Source organism: Labeo rohita, unplaced genomic scaffold (genome assembly GCF_022985175.1).
Source record: "Labeo rohita strain BAU-BD-2019 unplaced genomic scaffold, IGBB_LRoh.1.0 scaffold_65, whole genome shotgun sequence".
Taxonomy (NCBI): domain Eukaryota; kingdom Metazoa; phylum Chordata; class Actinopteri; order Cypriniformes; family Cyprinidae; genus Labeo; species Labeo rohita.
Genome location: NW_026129579.1, coordinates 89,312 through 110,917, shown reverse-complemented (window position 1 = coordinate 110,917; position 21,606 = coordinate 89,312). Strand labels below are relative to the sequence as shown.

General features: G+C 34.7%; 1 protein-coding gene across 1 annotated transcript in view; it reads left to right on the top strand.

Moving 5' to 3' along the window:
* The window catches only part of LOC127161432 (gastrula zinc finger protein XlCGF8.2DB), a 116,136-nt gene that overhangs the window by 26,571 nt on the left and 67,959 nt on the right, over positions 1-21,606 (top strand). The window contains exon 2 of the mRNA XM_051104205.1: positions 3,979-4,209. Within this exon, the coding sequence (XP_050960162.1) occupies positions 3,979-4,209 (231 nt within the window). The remainder of the gene's footprint in view (positions 1-3,978; positions 4,210-21,606) is intronic.

Sequence of the window (21,606 nt, the reverse complement as noted above, 5' to 3'; positions counted from 1 at the left end):
GACGGCGGCCATCTTGTGCAGTGGCTTGGAGACGGCGGCCATCTTGTGCAGTGGCTCTGGCGTGGCAGCCATCTTGTGCAGTGGCTCTGGCATGGCAGCCATCTTGTGCAGTGGCTTGGAGATGGCGGCCATCTTGTGCAGTGGCTCAGGAAAGATGGCTGTAAGATGGGACAGGGGCGCAGCTGTAATTTGATCTTGCTTGCACTTGGCTCAGGAAAAAGATGGCTGAAACTTGCCTTGACTTACAGGGACACTTGCCTTGGGAAATACAGCTGCAATTTGACTTGACACAGGAACAGCTGCCGACTTGACTTGGAAACTTGACTAACTCAGGAAATACAGCTGCAACTTGACTTGACTCGGAAACTTGACTGACTCAGGAAACACAGCTGCAACTTGACTTGACTGACTTGACTCAGGAAACACAGCTGCAACTTGCCTTGACTCGGAAACTTGCCTTGACTCAGGAAACACAGCTGCAACAACTTGACTCGGAAACTTGCCTTGACTCAGGAAACACAGCTGCAACTTGACTTGAAAACTTGCCTTGACTCAGGAAACACAGCTGCAACTTGACTTGACTCGGAAACTTGCCTTGACTCAGGAAACACAGCTGCAACTTGACTTGACTCGGAAACTTGCCTTGACTCAGGAAACACAGCTGCAGCTTGACTTGACTTGGAAACTTGCCTTGACTCAGGAAACACAGCTGCAGCTTGACTTGACTTGGAAACTTGACTTGACTCAGGAAATGCAGCTGCAACTTTATATGGCTCTGGTATGGCGGCTGTGACGTGATGGAGCTCTGTCCTCGCCACCATCTTGTGAACGGGCTCCGCCGTCGCCGCCATCTTGTGAGCGCGAGCCGGCACTGCCGTCATCTTGTGAACGGGCACCACAGTCGCCGCCATTTTGTGAACAGGCACCGCTGTCGCCGCCATTGCTCGAGCGCGCTCCGTCACGGCCGCCATTTCACGAGCGATCCAGGCGGCTAGCGCGTTCGCGGCATCGTGCTCAGGCATGACCAGATCCGTAACACCCTGAGAATCATGCAAGCCCCCCCCCGGGTCACGTGTCCTGGCAGGTCACAGGACTAGGATCTAGTAAGAACTCTAGCTGCTGCATTTTGGACCAGCTGGAGTTTGTTATTAAGTGTGCAGAGCAAACCTTCAGATCATAAATGCATGAATTAACATTTCAGCATATGACACTGAGAGCATAGGTCGTAATTTAGATATATTTTTGAGATGGAAAAATGCACATCAGTTAAGACAATTATTTTGGTCAAAATTAAATTATAGCCTTAGAAAGACATTCAAAAGATAAATGGCATTTTAAAAAATGAAAATGAATTGTTTTAGTTAAATGTAAATTCATGGTAAGTGAGTCTGTCACCTTTTGTCTTTATTGCCTCTCGCTGCTTCTGTTCCATTGCATTAATTGATCATTATTGTTCATGCTAATCAGTACCTGGGTTAAGTGTGAATGTAATGTCTGTAGGTGTGACCTTCCCTGATGTCTGTGATAATGAGTGTTATAGTTATGCTGATTGGATTAGAGTTGCTGAACATCTGGGCAAATTCATGTAAGTGCTTACATCCATTGCATACTTTATATTCTAATGACGGCCTCCTGAAATCTGTATAAAACTACAGTGATTCACTGCTTTAGTCAGTCTTGATGACTGCAGCGCAACACTGTACCATCTCAATCAAGAATCTGCTGAAGATGTACTCTCCTGATTTAGTCTCCTGATCTTCACTTCTGAGTTTCCTACATGTTTATTTGGATATTGGTCATATTTTCGACTAACTGAAGAAACTAAACAGGTACAGATTTAATCAGTGAACTATATTCCTTTTTTAGTTACTATAATTATATTAAAAGCTAAATTCCTTATATAAAAACACATTACCAGTGAAATCAGTGAGCTCAAGCACGGACCAACTTAAAAAGGACATCTTAACAGGACAAAGGATATTGTAGGTATTTTGTCTGAAATCTATAACTCTACTAACATTATCACATTTTTGTGTACTTTTTAATACAGGTGAAGAATAGACTTAAGTGTTAAGTGTTTCTAATAAACTTCTTAATGCATCTTATATTTAGAAACTGAACATCATTCGCTACTAACAATGATAGGTGAAGAGTAACACCTGAGAATGCTCTCCTGTTTTTGCTGGTTGATGAAACCGAACCTGTACAGCTTTATAGATAGGTATGTCGTAATAAGGATTCAGTTGTGTTAATAATTTAAATACACTGCAAAAAAAAGATTTTCTTCCTTAGTATTTGTCTTGTTTTCTAGTATAAATATCTAAAAATTATTGAATCAAGATGCATTTACATGACAAGTAAAATGACTTAAGATGTTATGTCTAGTTGTCTAAAAAACAGTCTAGATTTTGTTATAAAAAGCAAAAATATCTGTCAGTGGGGCAAGAAAAATAATCTTGTTTAGGCTTTGAATTAAGATTATTTTTCTTAACCCACTGGCAGATGTTTTTGTTTGCTTTATGCAAAAACTAACAAAATGTAGACTTTTTTTCAAGGATACAATTTCTTGTTTTACTTGTGAAATAAATGCATCCTGATTCAAAATTGTTTTGATATTTATAAAAGAAAATCAGACAAAAAATACTAAGTTAAAAAAAAAACTTTTTTTTTTTTTTTTTTTTTTTGCAGTGTAGGTTTCTCAGCAATCACAAATTCTTAACGATTTCTTCTAAATCTCTTGTAATCTGTATTTCAGGTCGATGTGGGGGGGAAGTCAATTTTAATGTTAGTGCTAATTAGTCTATTTAAGTGTACTTAAGTAGCACAGCTGGGAAAATATAATTATAACTATTATGTTATTAATATATATTTCAAATGAAATAAATGTAATTTAAATATCTATAAAAATATACTAACATTAAACTAATGTTTACATAATTCAAAGAACACTTTTAAAAAACACTAACACACTAAAAAACTCCTCTGTATATTTTTTTATGGGTAGTATACTTTAATTCAATGTGCTAAGTTTCAGTGGTATTTAAATTGCTACTGAAGTACTAATATACTTTTAATTAGTGTATTAATAGTGTATACATTTTACAGTTTTATTCAGCACAAAAACAAAAAAGAAATCAATGTACTTGCTAGTATTTTTTAGTACAATCAAGTACACTTTTTTTTTTAATCTATTAGATTGTCATATTGAATGGGTTCCATGCATGGATTTCATGAACAACATTACCAAGGAAGTCATAAATAATCACATATGTTTGGCTGAAAAGATGCATTTTTACTTTAGACTTAAACTGAGAGAATCTGAGTCTCAGATAATGAGAGTTATTAAAGAGCATAGAAGTCATCCAGGAAAAAAACACAATCTAGGCCAGAATTTTTGTGACTAATAAAAATGATGGATTATGACAAAGTGGAAACTCACTTAAATACCTAGTTGTTTTATCCATTTAGAGATTTGTGTGTAATTAGCAGAACTCTGCTAACGTACAGTTGAGAAGCTTATTATAAAAAAAAAAGTGTATTTTTGCATAAAAGTGAAATGATGTCCTTCAGGGGAAGCATGTACAAGGGGAAAAGCAGAGGACCTAATACTGAGCCCTGTGGCACTCCATACTTGTGTTTGATGAAACGTCTCTTCATTCAGTTTCTGTACTATGATGGGGCTTAAATGTTGACTGAAATATTACTATGCAATAATGAACATGGTTGACAGGACAACATTTCTAATATTTTTTTTAAACAAATGGCAGATTTGAGATTTGTCTATAATTAAAGGTTTGGTAATTCCGTTTGAAAGTTTGTTTTTTTGGTGGGGGGAAATGAGTTAATAATTGGAAGAGGTTTTAACACCTCTTTTAATAGCTTAGTGTGTATACAATCATAAGAACATGTTGGTTTTGATGTTTGTTGCTTTGTGCCATTGAATATGGTTTTAACTTGCATGTGTCTTTATTGCCTTAGACTTGGTGTTGCTGAAAAAGGAGAGTCAAGAATTCAATGAAAAAGAAGATAAAGATCAACATGAGAAACATCATGATTTCATAACTGGAGAAAGTTGCTCACATACTGAAAAGACACAAGAAAGATCTCAAAAGACAGCAAATAGAAGTTATTTCACCTGCCAACAGTGTGGAAAAAGTTTTACTGAGAAAGCAAACCTTAATGTTCACATGAGAATTCACACTGGCAACAGTGTGGAAAGTGTTTCACTCAAAAAGGAAACCTTAAAAAACACATGAAGATTCACACTGGAGAGAGGCCGTAAAGTAACACTATTGTGATTACAAGCAAAGTAATCTGCCAATGGGGTACAGAAAAAAAAAAAAAAAATTCAAGCAGATAACATTATTTTTCTTACCCCATTGGCAGATTATTTTTGCATGTTTCAAGCAAAAACTCACTTAATTTTGACCTTTACAATAATTTATACTTACCTAGAAAATCCTTCTTGATTTAAGAATTTTGTGATATTTTGGCTGGAAACAACACAAAAAATCTAGGTAAGAAAAGCATTTCATGGTCAATGAAAACTTTGGAAATCTTTTCTTTATACTTTTGTCAATTAAATGAAAGTTAAAGAGAATTAACAACTCAGATTCTTGATTTAATTGCATTTTACAAAACATTACAAGTTTTGGGGAACTGGGACTGTAATGCACACACACATCTATACAAAATATAAAAAACTAATCTAAATAAACAAACAGCTCAGGTCCTGCACCATCAGTTCCTCTACTGAAATTCTGCTGCATAAAACAAATGTAAGTAAATAAATAAACAGATTTGTTCACTTTTTTTCGTGTGCAATTTTTTCCCCTCTCTGTACCACTGGCTTCCATTTTCTTTTAAAGAAGTATTTTGTGCACTGGAGAAAGAAAATGCACAAACTGCACTAATATTTAAAGAGAGACTATTAATTTTGTGGCTGTGAGATGTTTTAATATACTGCCTCATGAAGGCAAGAGTACAAGAAAGTGCTGACTTCAGTCTTTTCAGGACTATCAATGAGAGCATGCAGCAGTATCTCAGAGAGGAAATGAGGTATCTGTCCTCTATGTAAAGTGGACATTGGCATTAACTGGCCAGCAAGGTAATATCCATCATTTTTCATAGCTACAAATGTAAAGAAATAAAAACAAGATACTGACAAGAATTTTTTTTTTTTTTTTAAAAAAAAATAACTTGCTATGGTCAATTAAAAAAATTAAATTAAAAAAACATTATATACTTTATTTGTACTTATTAGGGATGTGCAGGTACTGGTACCTTCACATCCCTAATAAGTACAAATAAAGTATATAATGAGTTGTTCATTCTCTTTAACTTTCATTTAATTCACAAAAGTATAAAGAAAAGATTTTTATCATTATAGGGTAGATTTGTACATACACTGCCAACATACATTAATGTTCAAACAACATGAAAAAGTGAACTTTGCATCCGATGACCCCTTTAAAGGTAATTAAAGGAATATTAACAATGTAGTATTTTCTTGTACTCAAGTAAATCTTTGAATTACTACTTGAGTAAAAGAAAGTAATAGATTTTTAATGCAGTGAAAAGTACAATATTATGCTTTTTAATGTTGTGAAGTAAAGTTTTCTAAAGAAATACACTTAAGTACCAACACATTTGAAAAGTACTTTTAAAGCAGAATAAAAATGCTTCACTACTGTCCACCTCTGCAACTGATCAACGCACATACCCAAGATGTGATACAGAGTTAACACATGCTCAAACTTGTGTGTGTGACATGGTAGAACCATTTTAGTTTTGGTTGCGTTTCAAACTGTGACATTCTGTAAAATTGATATCCAGTCTTTTTTCTGGAGAAAAAATTGGTTGCTTCATAGCACAGGCAGCACCATCCAAAACATTACGTCTGATGATGTTGAATCAAACCACTTCATCAACCTTTATCTGGCAGGTGTGTTGGAACAGGATTTGAACTGAAGTCTGTAGCTCGTCAGGAGCAAGGTAGGAGATCCCTGTCATAGAGGTTTAACAATTTTCCAATAAACCATATCTTCACTTCACAAGTAATATTTTCAATGACTTCACAAGTAATATTTTTAATGGCTTGTAATGAATAAATAAATTAAATGAATGAAAAACAAAAAAATCTTGTGAAGAATGAAAAAAAAAGAAAAATCCTGTCAAGAGTTTTAAGTTAACAAAGAGGAATAATGTCAGAAACTGCCCTCTTTCCACTCTGACAGAAAGCTTAATTTTTTGAGGTAGATCTTCATTCCCCAAGTAATATTTTCAGTGACCGTCAATAAATAAATCAATTACATGAAAATAAATTCTTAAAATAAAAAGTAAAAAAGACAAAGACGTGTACAAAAAAAAAAGTTTGTGTAAACTTTACTATGTTTAAGGTTTTTGAAAATATTGTCTTACGATTACTAAGGCTGCATTTATTTGATCAAAAATACGGAAAAGGAGTAATATTGCATAATATTACAATTCATAAAAAGCCAATTTACACTGCTGTTCAAAATCTTTTAAAACAAATTGATACTTTTATTCTGCAAGGATGTGTAAAATTAATAATAAATTAATAGTATTATTAGTTTTTACCATCTAAAGATTTCTATTTTGAAAAATGCTGTTCTTTTGAACTGTAATCAAAGAATCAAAGAATCCTGAAAAGTATCACAAAAAAAAAAAAAAAAAATTGTACATTAAAATAGAATAACCATTACTTTAAACTGTAATAATATTTCAGAATATTACTGTTTTTTCTGTAGTTTTGATCAAATAAATGCAGCCTTGACGAGCATAAGAAACGTCTTTAAAAACATTTAAAATCTGACTTTTTATTTATATTAATTTATTCAGACAGTTTTTTTTACAAGTACCTTTCTTTATTCCACAGAATGGCAACTCCAACATTTCCACCAGGATTCTTAAGGTGCAAGTGCGTGGGCACCAGGCTCAACAGTAGGGCACTGAGCTACACAACGAAAGGGAAAAAATTTGATGTAGATAAAGTGAAAACGGAAATGGTCAGTGCACTAAGTGATGGTACAACAGTGTACCTTAATAAAAAAGAAGGCTTTACCCCTGAATTTGAGGAGGGTGTGAGTTACATCCTGCAGAACTACACCCTGTCCAACACATATGGACAAATCTATTTGTTCATCGGGCCGGGAACTCTTAAATTCAAGACTGTGCCACAGGAGTTGAGTGAAGAGGCACAGAATGCTGCAAGGGCTGCCCTGTGTCCACCTTCACCAAATGTGACAGGTGTAGAAGCGGACATCTTTTCGAGAGGAGGCTACCTCAGCCTCCAAGGGCAGATAAAAGAAGTGAGTGAATTTTCCATTTATTTTCTTTCGATCTAATAATTTTTGCAGTGTTAAATTCATTCTTTTAAGAGCCTAACCTTAAGTAACTTACCAGTTTAACAGTGCTCCCTCTTCCATTTCCAGCTCCAAGTTACCTAGAAAAAATAAATAGAATAAATAATTAATTATAATAAAATAATAATAATAATAATAAATTATACTGTTGTATCAAGATTTATGAAACCCAAATAAATATATATATATATAAATAAATAAATAAATAAATATATCATTATTATTATTGTTATGGGGTTTATAGAAATGTACAATTCACAAATAAGTTCTATTAATATGTATGAATTTTATTCAGGTATTCTATTCAAAATGTCAATCACTACCAATTGATTTTGCATGTTAATTTCACACCCCTGACAGATTAAGAAAACCTTTCACACCTCTGCTGTATTTGAGACATTCATTTGATTATTTTTTCTATTTATTTATATTTTTTTAATTCATAAATTGTCTTTATTCTGTACAAAACACTAAAGTGAGTGTTAAATGTTTCATGAAAATTTACCTTGTGTATAAAAAGGATCAATGAAAAAATTCTGTTAGAATATTTCATGGTCTACAGAGCTTAAAAGCACAGAAAGACTTTTTTCCCCTTATTTTGTTCAAACGTTTTTGAAAACATGCATCTATCGTAACACTATAGATTATGGAACACATATTCAATATTAACTCCTTATTACTGCTTATTGATAGTACTGTAGTTGCAGTGGGTTATGTTTAGGTGTGGGGATCCAGAATATGGTTGTACAGAATAAAGCATTAATATGTGCTTTATAAGAACTAATAATCAGCCATTATGCTAGTAATATGCATGCTAATAAGCAACTAGTTAATAGAGAATGTCTTCCCTAAGCTAAGATTAATTAACCTAAATTAGTAGGTGGGAAAACAAAACAAAACAAAACAAAACAAAACAAAAAAAACATTTCAGGAACATAATTGAGAAATGCTACACTCACTTGAATTTTCTGTATCTCGGAGATCCACGACACGTCACTTCTTGACCAGTGACTCTGTGGACTATGTCTTTCCCCAACGCATCTATGCTGGTAATGTGGATGACCTGATCTCCAGGCTGCTCATGAGGCTGATCCTAAAACACATTAACTCTATCAATCAAATTTGATCAACTGAACACTAAGATAAATAGTTATCTGTCTACAACTAGCTGCCTGTTTAGTTATGGTTTAGGGGTTTTTTTCCCCAAAATTTTAACTTTTGATATTTTATTTGCTTAAAGCTTTGCTTTAGTTTGTTCTTGTTTAGTTTGTACATAGTTTGTTCTAAACAATGTTAACCATTTGTCAATAAGAATAAAAATATAATTCTGTGTTTCACAGTGGTTGTCTTCTTTACCATTCAGATCTCATCCATCCTTCCTATAACATCCATATCTGTAGTTGTGTCACTTTGAAGATTAACCAGTGTCTTATGGGTTTAGAAAGATTTTGCTTGTGTCAGGGGCATCTTTGGTTTCTTTGAGATCTTCCCATGGAAATCGGCAATGTGTTTTTTTGTTTTTTTACCCGGAAAATTACAATTCATGTTTTTAATCACGATTATTTGTCATTTTGGTTTTACAATTTTGCAAGTTGTCTGAGCAGTACATTCCCCTATTTTTAAAACAAAGCCTTTGGCAAAATAAAAAGCAATGACAAAATATAAAATAAAAAAAGATCAATGGCAGACATTTAGGCCAAAGATAAAAATTTTCATCTTTTTTTTTTTAACAAAGAAACACATATATAATATTTTACATTTTACATTTACATGTATAAATTTTACTTTGGCTCTTATTAAAGCAACTGTAAAGTTCTTTTAACTGTAGAGCACTAGCGTTAACACCAACTATCACTTAGCATTTCCTAAATAAGGTAAGGAAATTTTATTTGCTCATTAAAACACGCTTAATCACCTCTCAGAAATCCATTCAGTACTCACCTGAAACACCCTGCTAACCCCAGCTGACCAGCGCCAAACCAGTGGCTACAGGACAGAAGTGAGGGGCAGAGCTTATATAGTAAATAAAGTTGTGCTTATACACTTAATGCTCTTTTATTAAAAATGAGCTGTTTTCACATGGATGTTGGTCAGATCAGTGTCTACAATATTTAACACTTTTAAAAAAACTCACTTTTCTGTTAATTTGTGCATAAGATATATACAATAAGCATTATTTGAGTAAGTCAATGAATAATACAAATAGTATTTTGTTGTTAGTACATGCTGAATGATCTTATTAAACTAGTCAGAACAAATACATTTCACTTTTTTAATTTTGAAAATATATTAATACACAGTACCGTCACTTCCTATAAGCAAAGTAAGCAGTTTTGCGTGGGGCATCAACTCCCATCTGCTTTGGCACAAAACCATGTCTGATTTGATAACATTGCAATTTATGTCATAACTTATTTGCATTGCATTTTGAGTCATGTTGAAGATGGTTGTAGTGTTCTGCTTTTTATATATATATAAAAAAAATTCTTGAGTGCAATTTACCCCGATAAAACATTGACAAAAATAGATGTTTTGTAAGACTGCATGATATTTTAAAAAACGCACAATATATTTAAACATTTTTTGTTTGTTTGTTTTTTTTTTTTGTATAAAATTGTATCATTTATAAATCTACACTAACACAAGAGAATACCTTAATATGTTTCTAAATTGCTATTTCAAAATAAAGTTTTGTCGTTTTGAGTTGACAGGTTATGTTCACATGTTCTCATTATTACTGTTGCATTTCAGTCTTTAAGAGGTGGCCAATTATTAAAGATTGTGTGGCCATTTGGCTTAAATGTTTGGCCAATATTTGACAACCCAGCTGAAAATACCAACTAAAACCAGTCTAAGCTGTTTGGCTGGTTTTAGACAGTCATCCAGCCTGGTCTTAGCTGGTCAGCATGCTGGTTTTAGAGGGGTTTTGGCCAGTTCCTTGGCTGGTCATGCTGGGAGAGGAGCTTGACCAGCCTGACCAGACTGGAAGACCAGATAACAAGTTAATTCCAGCTTAAACCAACTAAGATCAGCCAACCACCTTCGGTTTTAGCAGTTTTTTTTCCCAGCAGGGATTTGATCATGCTTTATCTATCTGTCTATCTATCTATCTATCTATCTGTTTTTCTGATAGACTGAATTGCATTCAAAACATTCAAACTGTAATCTTTAAAACTACTTTAAACTTCAAACTTAAAACTTTCTAACTTCTAGCTATTAAAACTTTTTCAACCTTTCTGGAAAGGCTTTCTCAAGCCAGTTTCAAAGTTTGTCTTGACTAACTTTTTATCTACTGTAGTTAATGTAGTATTTTTTATTAAGAACAGAAAAAGAGGAAGACAGAAGAACATTGCAAGGTGATTTTGCTTCGGACCATTCAGAAAACTTAAACTCGATTTCCTAAAAACTGACTTGCTGATTCTATCGACTTAAAACGGATGTAGGTCCATGTAATACTTCAAAATAAAATTTTTGTGACTACAGAAATGATTATTTGAATAATAAAATCTAAACAATTTTCTAATTTTCTCATTTTTTTTTCTCTTACAATTTGCGCTGTGGGCTGTACCATTAAACACTAAGGTAACAGTTGAGACAGTTGAGATGTTTGTTGCAACGCTCTTTAAACAATCCCTTACCTCAGAGATGTTTTTCCCCTCAGGGATGCAGTTAAGTCAAATTACTTAAGGACTATTATGCAACCAGGCCCTGGATCGCAGTCAGATTAGCCATCCGATGCTGATGAGCCAACCAAGGATGTATCACTTATCTCTCCAGTCTCCACCATCAGACTTTCCATCCCTCATGGCATTTAGTGCTTCTAATACCTTATTGTCATCCATTGATTTTATGAAACTGATAACTGCTAATTCAGTTAGTGTACAATCCTAAAAAATAAGCTGCAACAAAATGACAGTGTGAAAATACAGGCATTAGGCCATATAGTGGGTAAATTTGACCCACTGATGCTTATAACTATAAATGCCTGTTTTTTAAAATCTGGTTTTATCTAAACAATTTTTAACAACAGGGGAATGTAAATTACACAGTTTTAGTAAAAGTCAGGGACTGAGAGACTTGAATGTTTTATTGAGAATCTGATATGTACATTTGTTATTTAAAAAAGCAACAGGTAAAATTTACCTGTTTCAAGAATTTTCAGCTGAATTGTAGAAATAGTTCACAATTAAAATCCAGATCTGAGTGGCTTTATTTTTTTTCTGTTAAACATAAAAGATGAGAAATGTCTCCATTGTTCTTTTTAATGGAAGTTATTGGTAATTGAAATGTTTGATGACCAGCATACTGCAAAATATTTGTGGTCAACAGGAGAAAGATAGTTATACATGTTTGGAGGATTTAAAAAGAATGACAGAATAGATTTTTGGGAGAACTATCCCTTAATTCATATGGCCGTTGTTATTATTAAATCTTTTTGAGAGTGTCATACTGAAATTAATCGTAACACAGCAGCCTTTGTCAATCAGTTGTTTTTTTGCATGGTTTCACCACTTTCTACTCATCTCTAATTATGAGGTGAGTTTGTGAGAGAGTTGTGCCACTTTTTCAGTGCAAAAATCTGCCTAATTCATCACCCACAATTCAACTTAAGCAGGTGCTAAATGCCCTGAAACAGCCACTTGCCTAATTGTTCAGTGAATCAGGTGCAAAACAACCCAAACAGCATGTACATTAAACAAGACATTCCCTATTGGTTGATTCATATTTAGAGAGTATGTTGTTAAAGAATTTACATTATAAAAAAATTAACTGTAATTGCCTCACTAATAAATAATCTCTAATAAATCTGTTAATATTTTGTGAGTTGCTGGCCTGTTTTTGTATTGAAACTAAGAAGCCTTGGCCTTAACATGAAAGAAATCCTAACCATGAGACCCTCTGTACATCTCTCATTGTTGCTTTAAGAGTCATTTACTAAATTAAGTTGCATTCTCATTCATCTTTGCCGCAGACAGACACACTTAGTTTTATAAAGGTGCAAACCACTTTAAGTGTATATAATTTCCTGTAATGGTTTAACACAAAATAAACAGATTTTAAATTCTGTGATTAAAAAAATGGCAAATTTCCTCTTATTTTCCTCTTAATACTGAACATATTGTAGTACACTGTAGAGCAGTTTATTTTTTGGTGTAATTTTGGTGTAATTTGTTATGTTTTTGGTGTAAATAGTCATGAAACTCCCAGCAATTCAGCAATGGTTACCCAGATAGCAACATAATGTCGGCCCAGATCCGGCCCACATCTGGCAGATGTGGCATGATGATCTGGCCCACATGCAGCGTGGAATGATGGCACTTGGGTGGACCGCTCCTGTTTGCCAGATCTGGGCCAAAAGCAGGCCATAGCAATGCCACATGTCAGCCAAGAGCCACAACCTTAGATGAAATCAGCAGAAGATAAAAGACATTCAATCTCTGAAGATCTCAGAGGAGGAGATTTAAACAACTCCACAAACAGTATTACCAGCTTCACGCATTTCTGACCAGATTGACTTTATTTCTTTATTGAGAATTAGCACTAACATTAAATGTTCCACTTGAAGTCACCATGATAGTGATTAGCGTTTCCATTAATTAATTGGGCTCTTAACACGTACTTTTAAGCACGTTTTATTGGGCTGTTGTGAAAGTGTGATTAAATATTATCACATAACTGTCTAATTCACTCAAAACATTTGAATGTAGTTGTTGTTTAGCTCAATGCTCTCACATTGTAAAACCTGCATTTTTGCTACATGAGTTGCAAAATTAGGTTTAAAATAATTAGTATTGAAAAATTTTGTTTAAAAGGACAAAATTTTGCATAAGGCTGACACACACAGATATCAGCCATCAGCATATGAATCTCAACAATGGTGACAAAACAATCAGATAATCGGATCAATTCTGGACATCACAAAAGGCTGCATAATTTATTCATTCTGTGATGCATGCTGGGAGTTTTGTACTGTGGTTCCCAGCATGCATTGCAACTTTGCACTTTCTATTGTCACCATTGTTGAGGTTCACGTGTTGATTTATGATGGCTTCCTGGATTTTTTATTTCTGCAACATAATTGAAAAAGCCAAATGACAATGAATTAGGCTAGTTCATTCATACAACTTTCAATAGTTTTGTCAACACCTGATTTCATCTTGTTTTTATCTGTTACTGCTGAAGTGTTTTTACAAACACACCATCATAGCAACATACAAACATACACTTATATTAAAAAAAAAAAGTGTTACGAGCCCAATTAATGGAAACAGTAACCACTATTATGGTAGAGTAGATTTAAGCCTGTTAATTTGCAAAAAATAACTTCTGTAAAGTCAATCTGGTCAGAAATGCGTGAAGCTGGTGATGCTGTTTGTGGAGTTGTTTAAATCTCCTCCTCTGAGATCTTCAGAGATTGAATGTCTTTTATCTTCTGCTGATTTCATCTAAGGTTGTGGCTCTTGGCTGACATGTGGCATTGCTATGGCCTGCTTTTGGCCCAGATCTGGCAAACAGGAGCGGTCCACCCAAGTGCCATCATTCCACGCTGCAAGTGGGCCAGATCATCATGCCACATCTGCCAGATGTGGGCCGGATCTGGGCCGACATTATGTTGCTATCTGGGTAGTTCTCAGCAGCGTTTTATAAAATGCTGTAAAAGTGGGCGTGGTGGGCTGCGGAGCAGAGGGGGAAAAGGGGAGAGAGTCAACTTCGGGTTCAGTTTAATTTCGCTCCCATTGAGTTAACAACACAAATAAATGTACAGCCATTTGCATTCTGCATCGAAAACATATATATGAACGTGCTGTTGCACCTCTATCAACTTTTAAGGCTTATTTTGCAGTGTTTATAATCCTTTTGATGGGTTGCGTGAAGAAGTTGTAAGAACCGCTATTACACTCACCTTATGAATGAATCGCGTTTGTGCCGAACTCTTACAATGCAAAGAAAAACAAACACTCTCCTTCCATCCATGAACATTTCTCTCAGTTAACATACACACCCCTGAAGCGTCTGTCACAGCAAATCAACGTGCTGTCCTGAAAAAATTAGGCGAAGCCAAGAATAAGAACACGCAGCCTCATGAATAATTATGAGACACTGAGGCGTCATCAGAGTACTATAGTGAACGTTCTGGGAAGGTTCTTTTTAAGTTATAAATTTAAACCAAAAAATAACCTGCAGGGAACGTTCTGGGAACGTTCCCTGTAGGTTATTAAAAAGAGAACCTACAGGGAACGTTCCTAGAACGTTCTCATTTGGTTCCCAAAAAAATAACCAAACGGGAACCATGGGGGAACGTTAGGGGAACGTTCTGTGTTTGCTGGGGAGCAGGTAACAATGACTCACTCCTGCTGAGGTAAAAACTGTGGGACTTGCATGTTAATAAAGGGTCCAATGAGACAGAACTCTAATAGTGAATCAACTAATAGTAGATCTAAAAAAGACAGGTTATATGAACCACAAACTAGACATGTTTTCTGGTAGTTATGAAAAAGAGTGCAGGATCTGATTGGTGGTCACCTGTGTTTTAAAATGTTTGTATGTTATCTTGAAAGAGTTTATTTTGTCTAAACATGCAGTATTTCTTTTATCAGTTTATATCTCAGAACATTTGATGGAGCGGAATCTTTTTGTTTTTATGCAACACAATACTCTTGTGTTAAAAAAAAATGCCATAATGTAATTACTTTCAAATTGCAAGTGATGCCTAAAATGAATTTGGGAATTTGATAAAGAGGTCATTAAGTATATCAGAAAACCAATGGTCTATATGTCATCTACACTGAATTACAAACCATGACAATAAATTGCCCATTCATTTTTTGCCCATTCATCAACCAAATAATATTTATTTATTGTTATTTTGTTTTGTCTTTCCCCCACCATGCAGTGTGTACTGATCTGATACCCTCATTATTTTTTTGCTATGTTTATACAGAACGAAGAGTAACATATAAAGTAAATGATAATTACTTACATTTGCAGTGTTGGGCAAGCTACTTGGAAAATGTAGTGAGCTAAGATAACAGTTACTCTTCATTAAATGAAGCTTAACTACACTAAAGCTACAGCCTTGGGTAATGTAGCAAGCTAAGCTACAGCAACATGGCAAAAGTAGTTTACTACATCTAAGCTATTTTTTACATTTTCATTTTTCTACTGAACCAACATCATACCAAGTCAATGCTCTCTCAGTGATCAATTAAATTGTCAGTCATACAGGCATAAAAGTCCAGTTTAATTGTTTATTCAACCACTCTTCCAAACCAATTTAGCAACAAAAATCAGTATAATGTACAGGGCTGGGTTTATCTCATATTTTGGAGGGTTAGGGGGGGGGTTGAATGCTTTCTTGAAAAACTTTTTTTTTTAAACAATGGCACCTGTTTCAGAATGTTGAATGAATAAAACAGGGAAAACACGAAATTTTTAAATAAAATAATTTATACATATAATTGAATAACAGTCTATATATGAATGGGTGTTTGTCAACTGATTGCATGCCATCAGAGTTTACAGTGTTGATGTCACGAATCTGGTCGGTGCTCTGCGGTCTACCCACCACCAGATGTCACTCTCACCTTTTCGTTCACGCTTGACTGTCACTCTGTATCTCGGACTGCATCTCCCATCCTCCACCGTACTGATTGCGTCAACCCCCGTGACCAATCAGGCTTTTATAAAAGCCCCAGACCTTCCCAGTTCATGTTACGGATAGTAGTAGTTTCCCTGTGTTTTCCTGTGTTTCCTAGTGTTTCCTAGTGTTTATCGGATCTCTCGCCTGCCTGACCATTCTCTCGGATTACCCTTCACGGACATTGTTCGCTCCCGATTGGACTTACGCCTGTTTTACGGACCCCGATTGTGCTTCGCCTACGATATCCCTGTCTGCTATGTTGTTTGACCCTGCCAGTTCGACCATGTATCTGTCTCGTCCCAATAAAAGCTTGCATGTGGATCCGCTCGTCTCTCGTCACTCACTCTCCGTTACAGTTGACAGCTTTGTAAAAAAATAGCCTAATGGAAGTGCTGTAGTTTTGCTGTATATAGCTACTGAAATATGACAGACCGCACAAAAACAGCACTTTAATTTACTGCCATTTTTAAAGATAATAATTGATTTCATGAATACAAGACTGTGAATAAAAAAACAAGTGCCAAATGTAAGCCAGATTTGGCCCAGACCCTGTTACTATCTGGGAAGCAAAGCTAAATTCTATTGTAAATTTGTTAACTGACAGTAAGAATATTTAACCGAATAAAGCGGCTATTTTCGTTTGCCGAAGTTTTTAATTCTTATTTCGCTATGGAACCTGATCGTTTTTTGTTTGTTTGTTTTTTTTTGCTAAGAACGAACCGGAACATTTTGCCTTTCGCCATGAATTTGACAATCCACACCCACCCACTCCCCATCTCGTTCATCTGAGTTTGAGATCTTCCCAGAGCACTAGCCTGCTTCAAAGACTAAAATCAAGGCGCCCACCACTAGTTCAAGAACTTCAAGAAGTTTTTTTCTCAACACCGCTACAATAGAGGCAGTACGTGCATTACATTCACGCGTTTGCATTGCAGATTATACAGTTTTCTGTTGCTACGTGGGCGCTCAGTTTTTTTCTGACATTTAGCTAAAATATAAAGATTCAGCGCTTCACATAAGCAATTTGGTTGTCTCGACAACAAATGCTAGACTAAGACACACTTTTCTCATCTCCTCGAATGCAAAAAAACCATTAGCCTTTATAAATGCAATGCTGTATTATAAATACAGGAAACATGTAATTTTTCAATCAACACTTCTTTATTTACCTCAAGTCTGCAAACACGCTGAGATGCTTCAAACTGCGCGCAGTTGACAGTTTAATGAGCCAATGGCGTCACAAGGTTTAGTGGCGGTGACATCGCTTACTGACCCAGGATCAGTGATCCGTAGCAGTTATATTTCCGATTTGAGCTTAAAGTATAGATAATATATAGCTTTTAGCTTTTGTTGACGCTACCGCGCTACTTGATCAAAATAAGAGCTTAGCTACTGAAAAGCTATTTGATTCAGAAAACAGCAACGCTACCACCACGCTACTGAGAAATGTAGTTAAGCTAGTAGCTTCACTACTTGTAGCGACGCTGCTGCCCAACACTGTACATTTGTACTTTTATTTATTTCTACAATTCAAAATTTATTAATTCAACCATAACAATAGAAATAAATAAACAACTTTTTTAAATTGACATAATAGACATATTTAAGATATCTTTATAAATGTACAGTTGCTTATATAGAGCATTTTGCCAAATGTTTTTCTTTACCCATTTGTTATGGGAGTTAAATGCAGGACATTATAAATCATTATACAGCAAAATAAATTACATTTTTATTTCCTTTTGTTTATTTCAGGATTTAATAAAGCAAACATAACAATGGAAATAAATTATATTTTAAACTGAGATTCATAGAAATTTATATTTTTATCCATTTGTCATGAGAGTTAAAAGTTATTAGCTGATCTCATGAAAAATGTAACTATTTTTTGAGATGGAGATTCTGCCTGTGGAGTAGGGCTGGACAATAATTCGATATCAATATATATCGCGATAGAAATTTTTTCAATAACGGTGATACGATTTTTAAACCCATTTCCGATATTTCGACATACATTTGCATATATATATATATATATATAAAATTTTATACATTAGCATTTGTCACTGAATGACGTTCAGTGCTCAGCCATCAGAAAGAGCAGAACAGAATTGCGTGATGACGTACATCACAGACACGCTGCCAGCGCTCAGCAGCAGTTGGTTAAGCTCCGTCGCGGAAAGTTTTAGCTACAAAATGAGTACCCCTGACCAGAAATTATATTTCTTGCCAGAAACCTCTAGAGCCTGTCATAGGGTGTCATCAACACTAGGGATGTTCATTTCGGTTATTTTTTTGATTATTAACCGTTAACCGACAAGATTATTTTAAATTAGAATTTAATTATTTTAGAAAGGATAAGTGTCTGTGACCCGTTAAAATACCAACATTTGTTTTCCGGGATTAATTTTACATGCGCAAAAAGCAGCAAACAACAGAACATGAGGATTCACATGGACACGTCACATCACCTGCAGCTTCTGCGAATGGAGAAAAACATCATAAAGCTAGGCTATATATATATATAATGAATGAATAGGCCTATAAGATAAATCTTTTTACTTAATAAAACAAACAAACAAAAGTGCAACAAGTAGCTAGTATGCAGAGTTTTGGTTCATTTTTGTGCTGCGCGAAAGGAAGACGGCTGAAAGCGGCATCCTATTTTTCTTTATTTTACAAACAGCAAACCGTTTACAGTTTTGATGATCTGTAAAGAGTCGTTTCCCCTGTTAGAAGGAAAAAAAAAATCAAGTGATTGCGCCGCACGCGCACACACAATCAGCCAAACATATGAGAGAGAGAAAGAAAAAAAAAAAAAAAATGAACACTGCTTAATCGTTATGAACGTGCTGCCGTGATATTATGCCAAACATTTTTTTATGTGGATATTTTAATGCGAGAAGTACAAAACCACGTTTACATAATAAATAATATTTTAGCATTTAAACACATCTTGAATACGGAGACATTTGGATTTGTGTCGTATGAGACCCAATGTTAGTTTCAGTTTCGCTTTAGCCTAAATGGTTTCGTTTTGTCTTGTCGCCGAGCTTCTTATATTTTTCATTCTTGTTCTTTTCTAAATACTGTTAAATTGAAAGGATTTTTTGTGGAGTGAGGGGAACTAAAATAGCCTAGCCTGTGTTTATAGTGTATTGTAAATATTTAGCGTCGACACCAGGTCTTTCTGAATGTAATAATAAAATGCGACTTAACGTTATAGGCCTACGCGATTTATCTTTTTTCTCTCAAAAATGCAATTTCATTTTATTTTAACCATCCAGAAAACGTTTTAAAATATTTTGATTACTGAATTATTGAAAAAAAGACCTTTTAAACCGTTTAACTGATTGTATTAATCGGTCAAAATTCTTTCTGTCGGTTAACGGTTAACCAGTTAAAATGAGCATCCCTAATCAACACTCAACAATGTTCCGGCCAGAGCAACGTGTTTTTGTTGTTGCTCACTCTTTATTTATTTTATTGTATTATTTTTGTTTCTTTATCCTGGCTGAAGCAGTTTGTTTTTTGTTTCAATTTATATGAATATTCAGCCTGTTCTAGTTTAAATGGAAATATATTATTGTTAATAAGCTGAGTCTGAGAGTTTTATTTATTTGATAGTTTATTTCACATTTCTTGTTTGTAAAGGCTAAATACAAATAAAATGTGAACCTTATTCTTTTTGTAAATTATATAATTTTAACAGGAGGGGCCTGGAGGTATTATAGACTTTGCAAATTCAGTTTGCAGACATTTGTAGGTACAGACATCCATTGTGTGTGTCCTCGGCAGTTTTTTTCTGAGGCTTTTTAATATTGTCCTAATCGATATCGGAATTATATCGTATCGACCGAAATGAAGAAATATATTGTGATATAAATTTTTGCCATATCGTCCAGCCCTACTGTGGAGTTTTGTTCCTTTCATTCCTTAGGCATGCTCCGCTTCCTGTGTGGATGTCGTTGACATATACGTACATTTTCCTGCTAAGGAAACAGAAAAATCAGGTTGGAAGGAGAGAAAAGACACAATGCTTCTATTGTTTTAACATCAGGGGTCTATGAATTTAAAAGTGTGTGTGATACTCATAGATTAAATTATGTACTAAAAGATAATACAAAGAAACAGGAAACTGAGAAAACAGTAGCTTAGTTGAAGACAGTGTTTAATTTTTTTAATAAATCTAAAAGTAACAGAAGGGACAAAGCTTTGATCTCATACTCTTTAGGCACTGCTTCTGCTCAAGGTGTGCTGAAAAACTTGAGGAGGCTTTGGAATTTTTTATTCCTCACACATTGCTTTTTGCATGGAGGTGGCTGAACGTCATCTGCAATGTCCTAATGTAATGTAAAATCCAAAGACATATCATTTAATATAATAGTGGATTTTAAATAGATACTGCATTTTAAAGAAATGGAAAAAAAAAAAATTCCAAAAAGAACAAAATAATATATAGGAGAGATTTACCGAATCTTCGGTGCTCCATGGGCACAGCCTCTTCAAAGTGTGCTGGGATCTTGGAGAGGCTATGGGACCTTCTTCCACACATTGTTTTTTTGTGTGGAGGTGGCTGAACCACATCTACACTGTACTGTTGAAAAAAAACAAAAAAAACAAAGTCATCATTTAATGCACAAGTAGTTTCAATGAATGCCTCTAAGACAAAATCTAAATAAAAAATTCACTTTACCAAAATTAAAGGGGTCCTATTATGCTCTTTTCCAAAGTCTTGATTTTGTTTTGGGGGTGTACTAGAACTTGCTCTCATGCTTGGTGGTTCGAAAAACGCATTATTTTAACATAATTTACTTTATTACAATACATTTCTCCCAGCCTGGTACAAATAGCTTGATTAGTTCCAGGTTTAATGAAGGCCCGCCTTCCGAAAAACAAAATATGTTATGATTGGTTAGCTGTCTCACTGCGTTGCGATTGGCGAACAGCTTAGACTGTGTTTCACACCCCTTTGTCAAAGAAGCAAGTTCTGTGTACAAGTGTTAGCGCAAGCTAGATTAAAGTGTTTTTTATGTTTTAAATATAGATATTTTTCTTACAAAAACACATCGATTTGTTACAAGAGGCCTTTATTGACCCCCTGGAGCCATGTGAGGCACTTTTTATTATGGATAGATGCATATTATTGGACTTGTTTTGGACTGATCAGGAGAAACGCTTGTCTGTGCCATTCTAACGCTTGGGAGTGCCAGGATAATTTTTAACATAACTCCGATTCGTCTGAAAGAAGGAAGTCATATACACCTAGGATGCATGGAGGCTGAGTAAATGCTAATTTAATTATTTACATACTTAGTTTCATTGCCTGAAACCAGCTCCAACATAAAGCTAAAAGCAGCCTAACATTATCAAAAAAACATCATCACTGATTGTCCTAGCCTATTCTAGTGCAAGTTTATGCATTTAAAAAAAACACTTGTGTTATAAGTAAAGCTATCCACACTGTATGATAAATAAATCTCTTACCACTGCACACGTCTGCGGCGTGTTACAGCTATGTCCAAAGATACAAACCACACACTGACTAAAATTCACAAAGTGAAAAAGCATAATAGGACC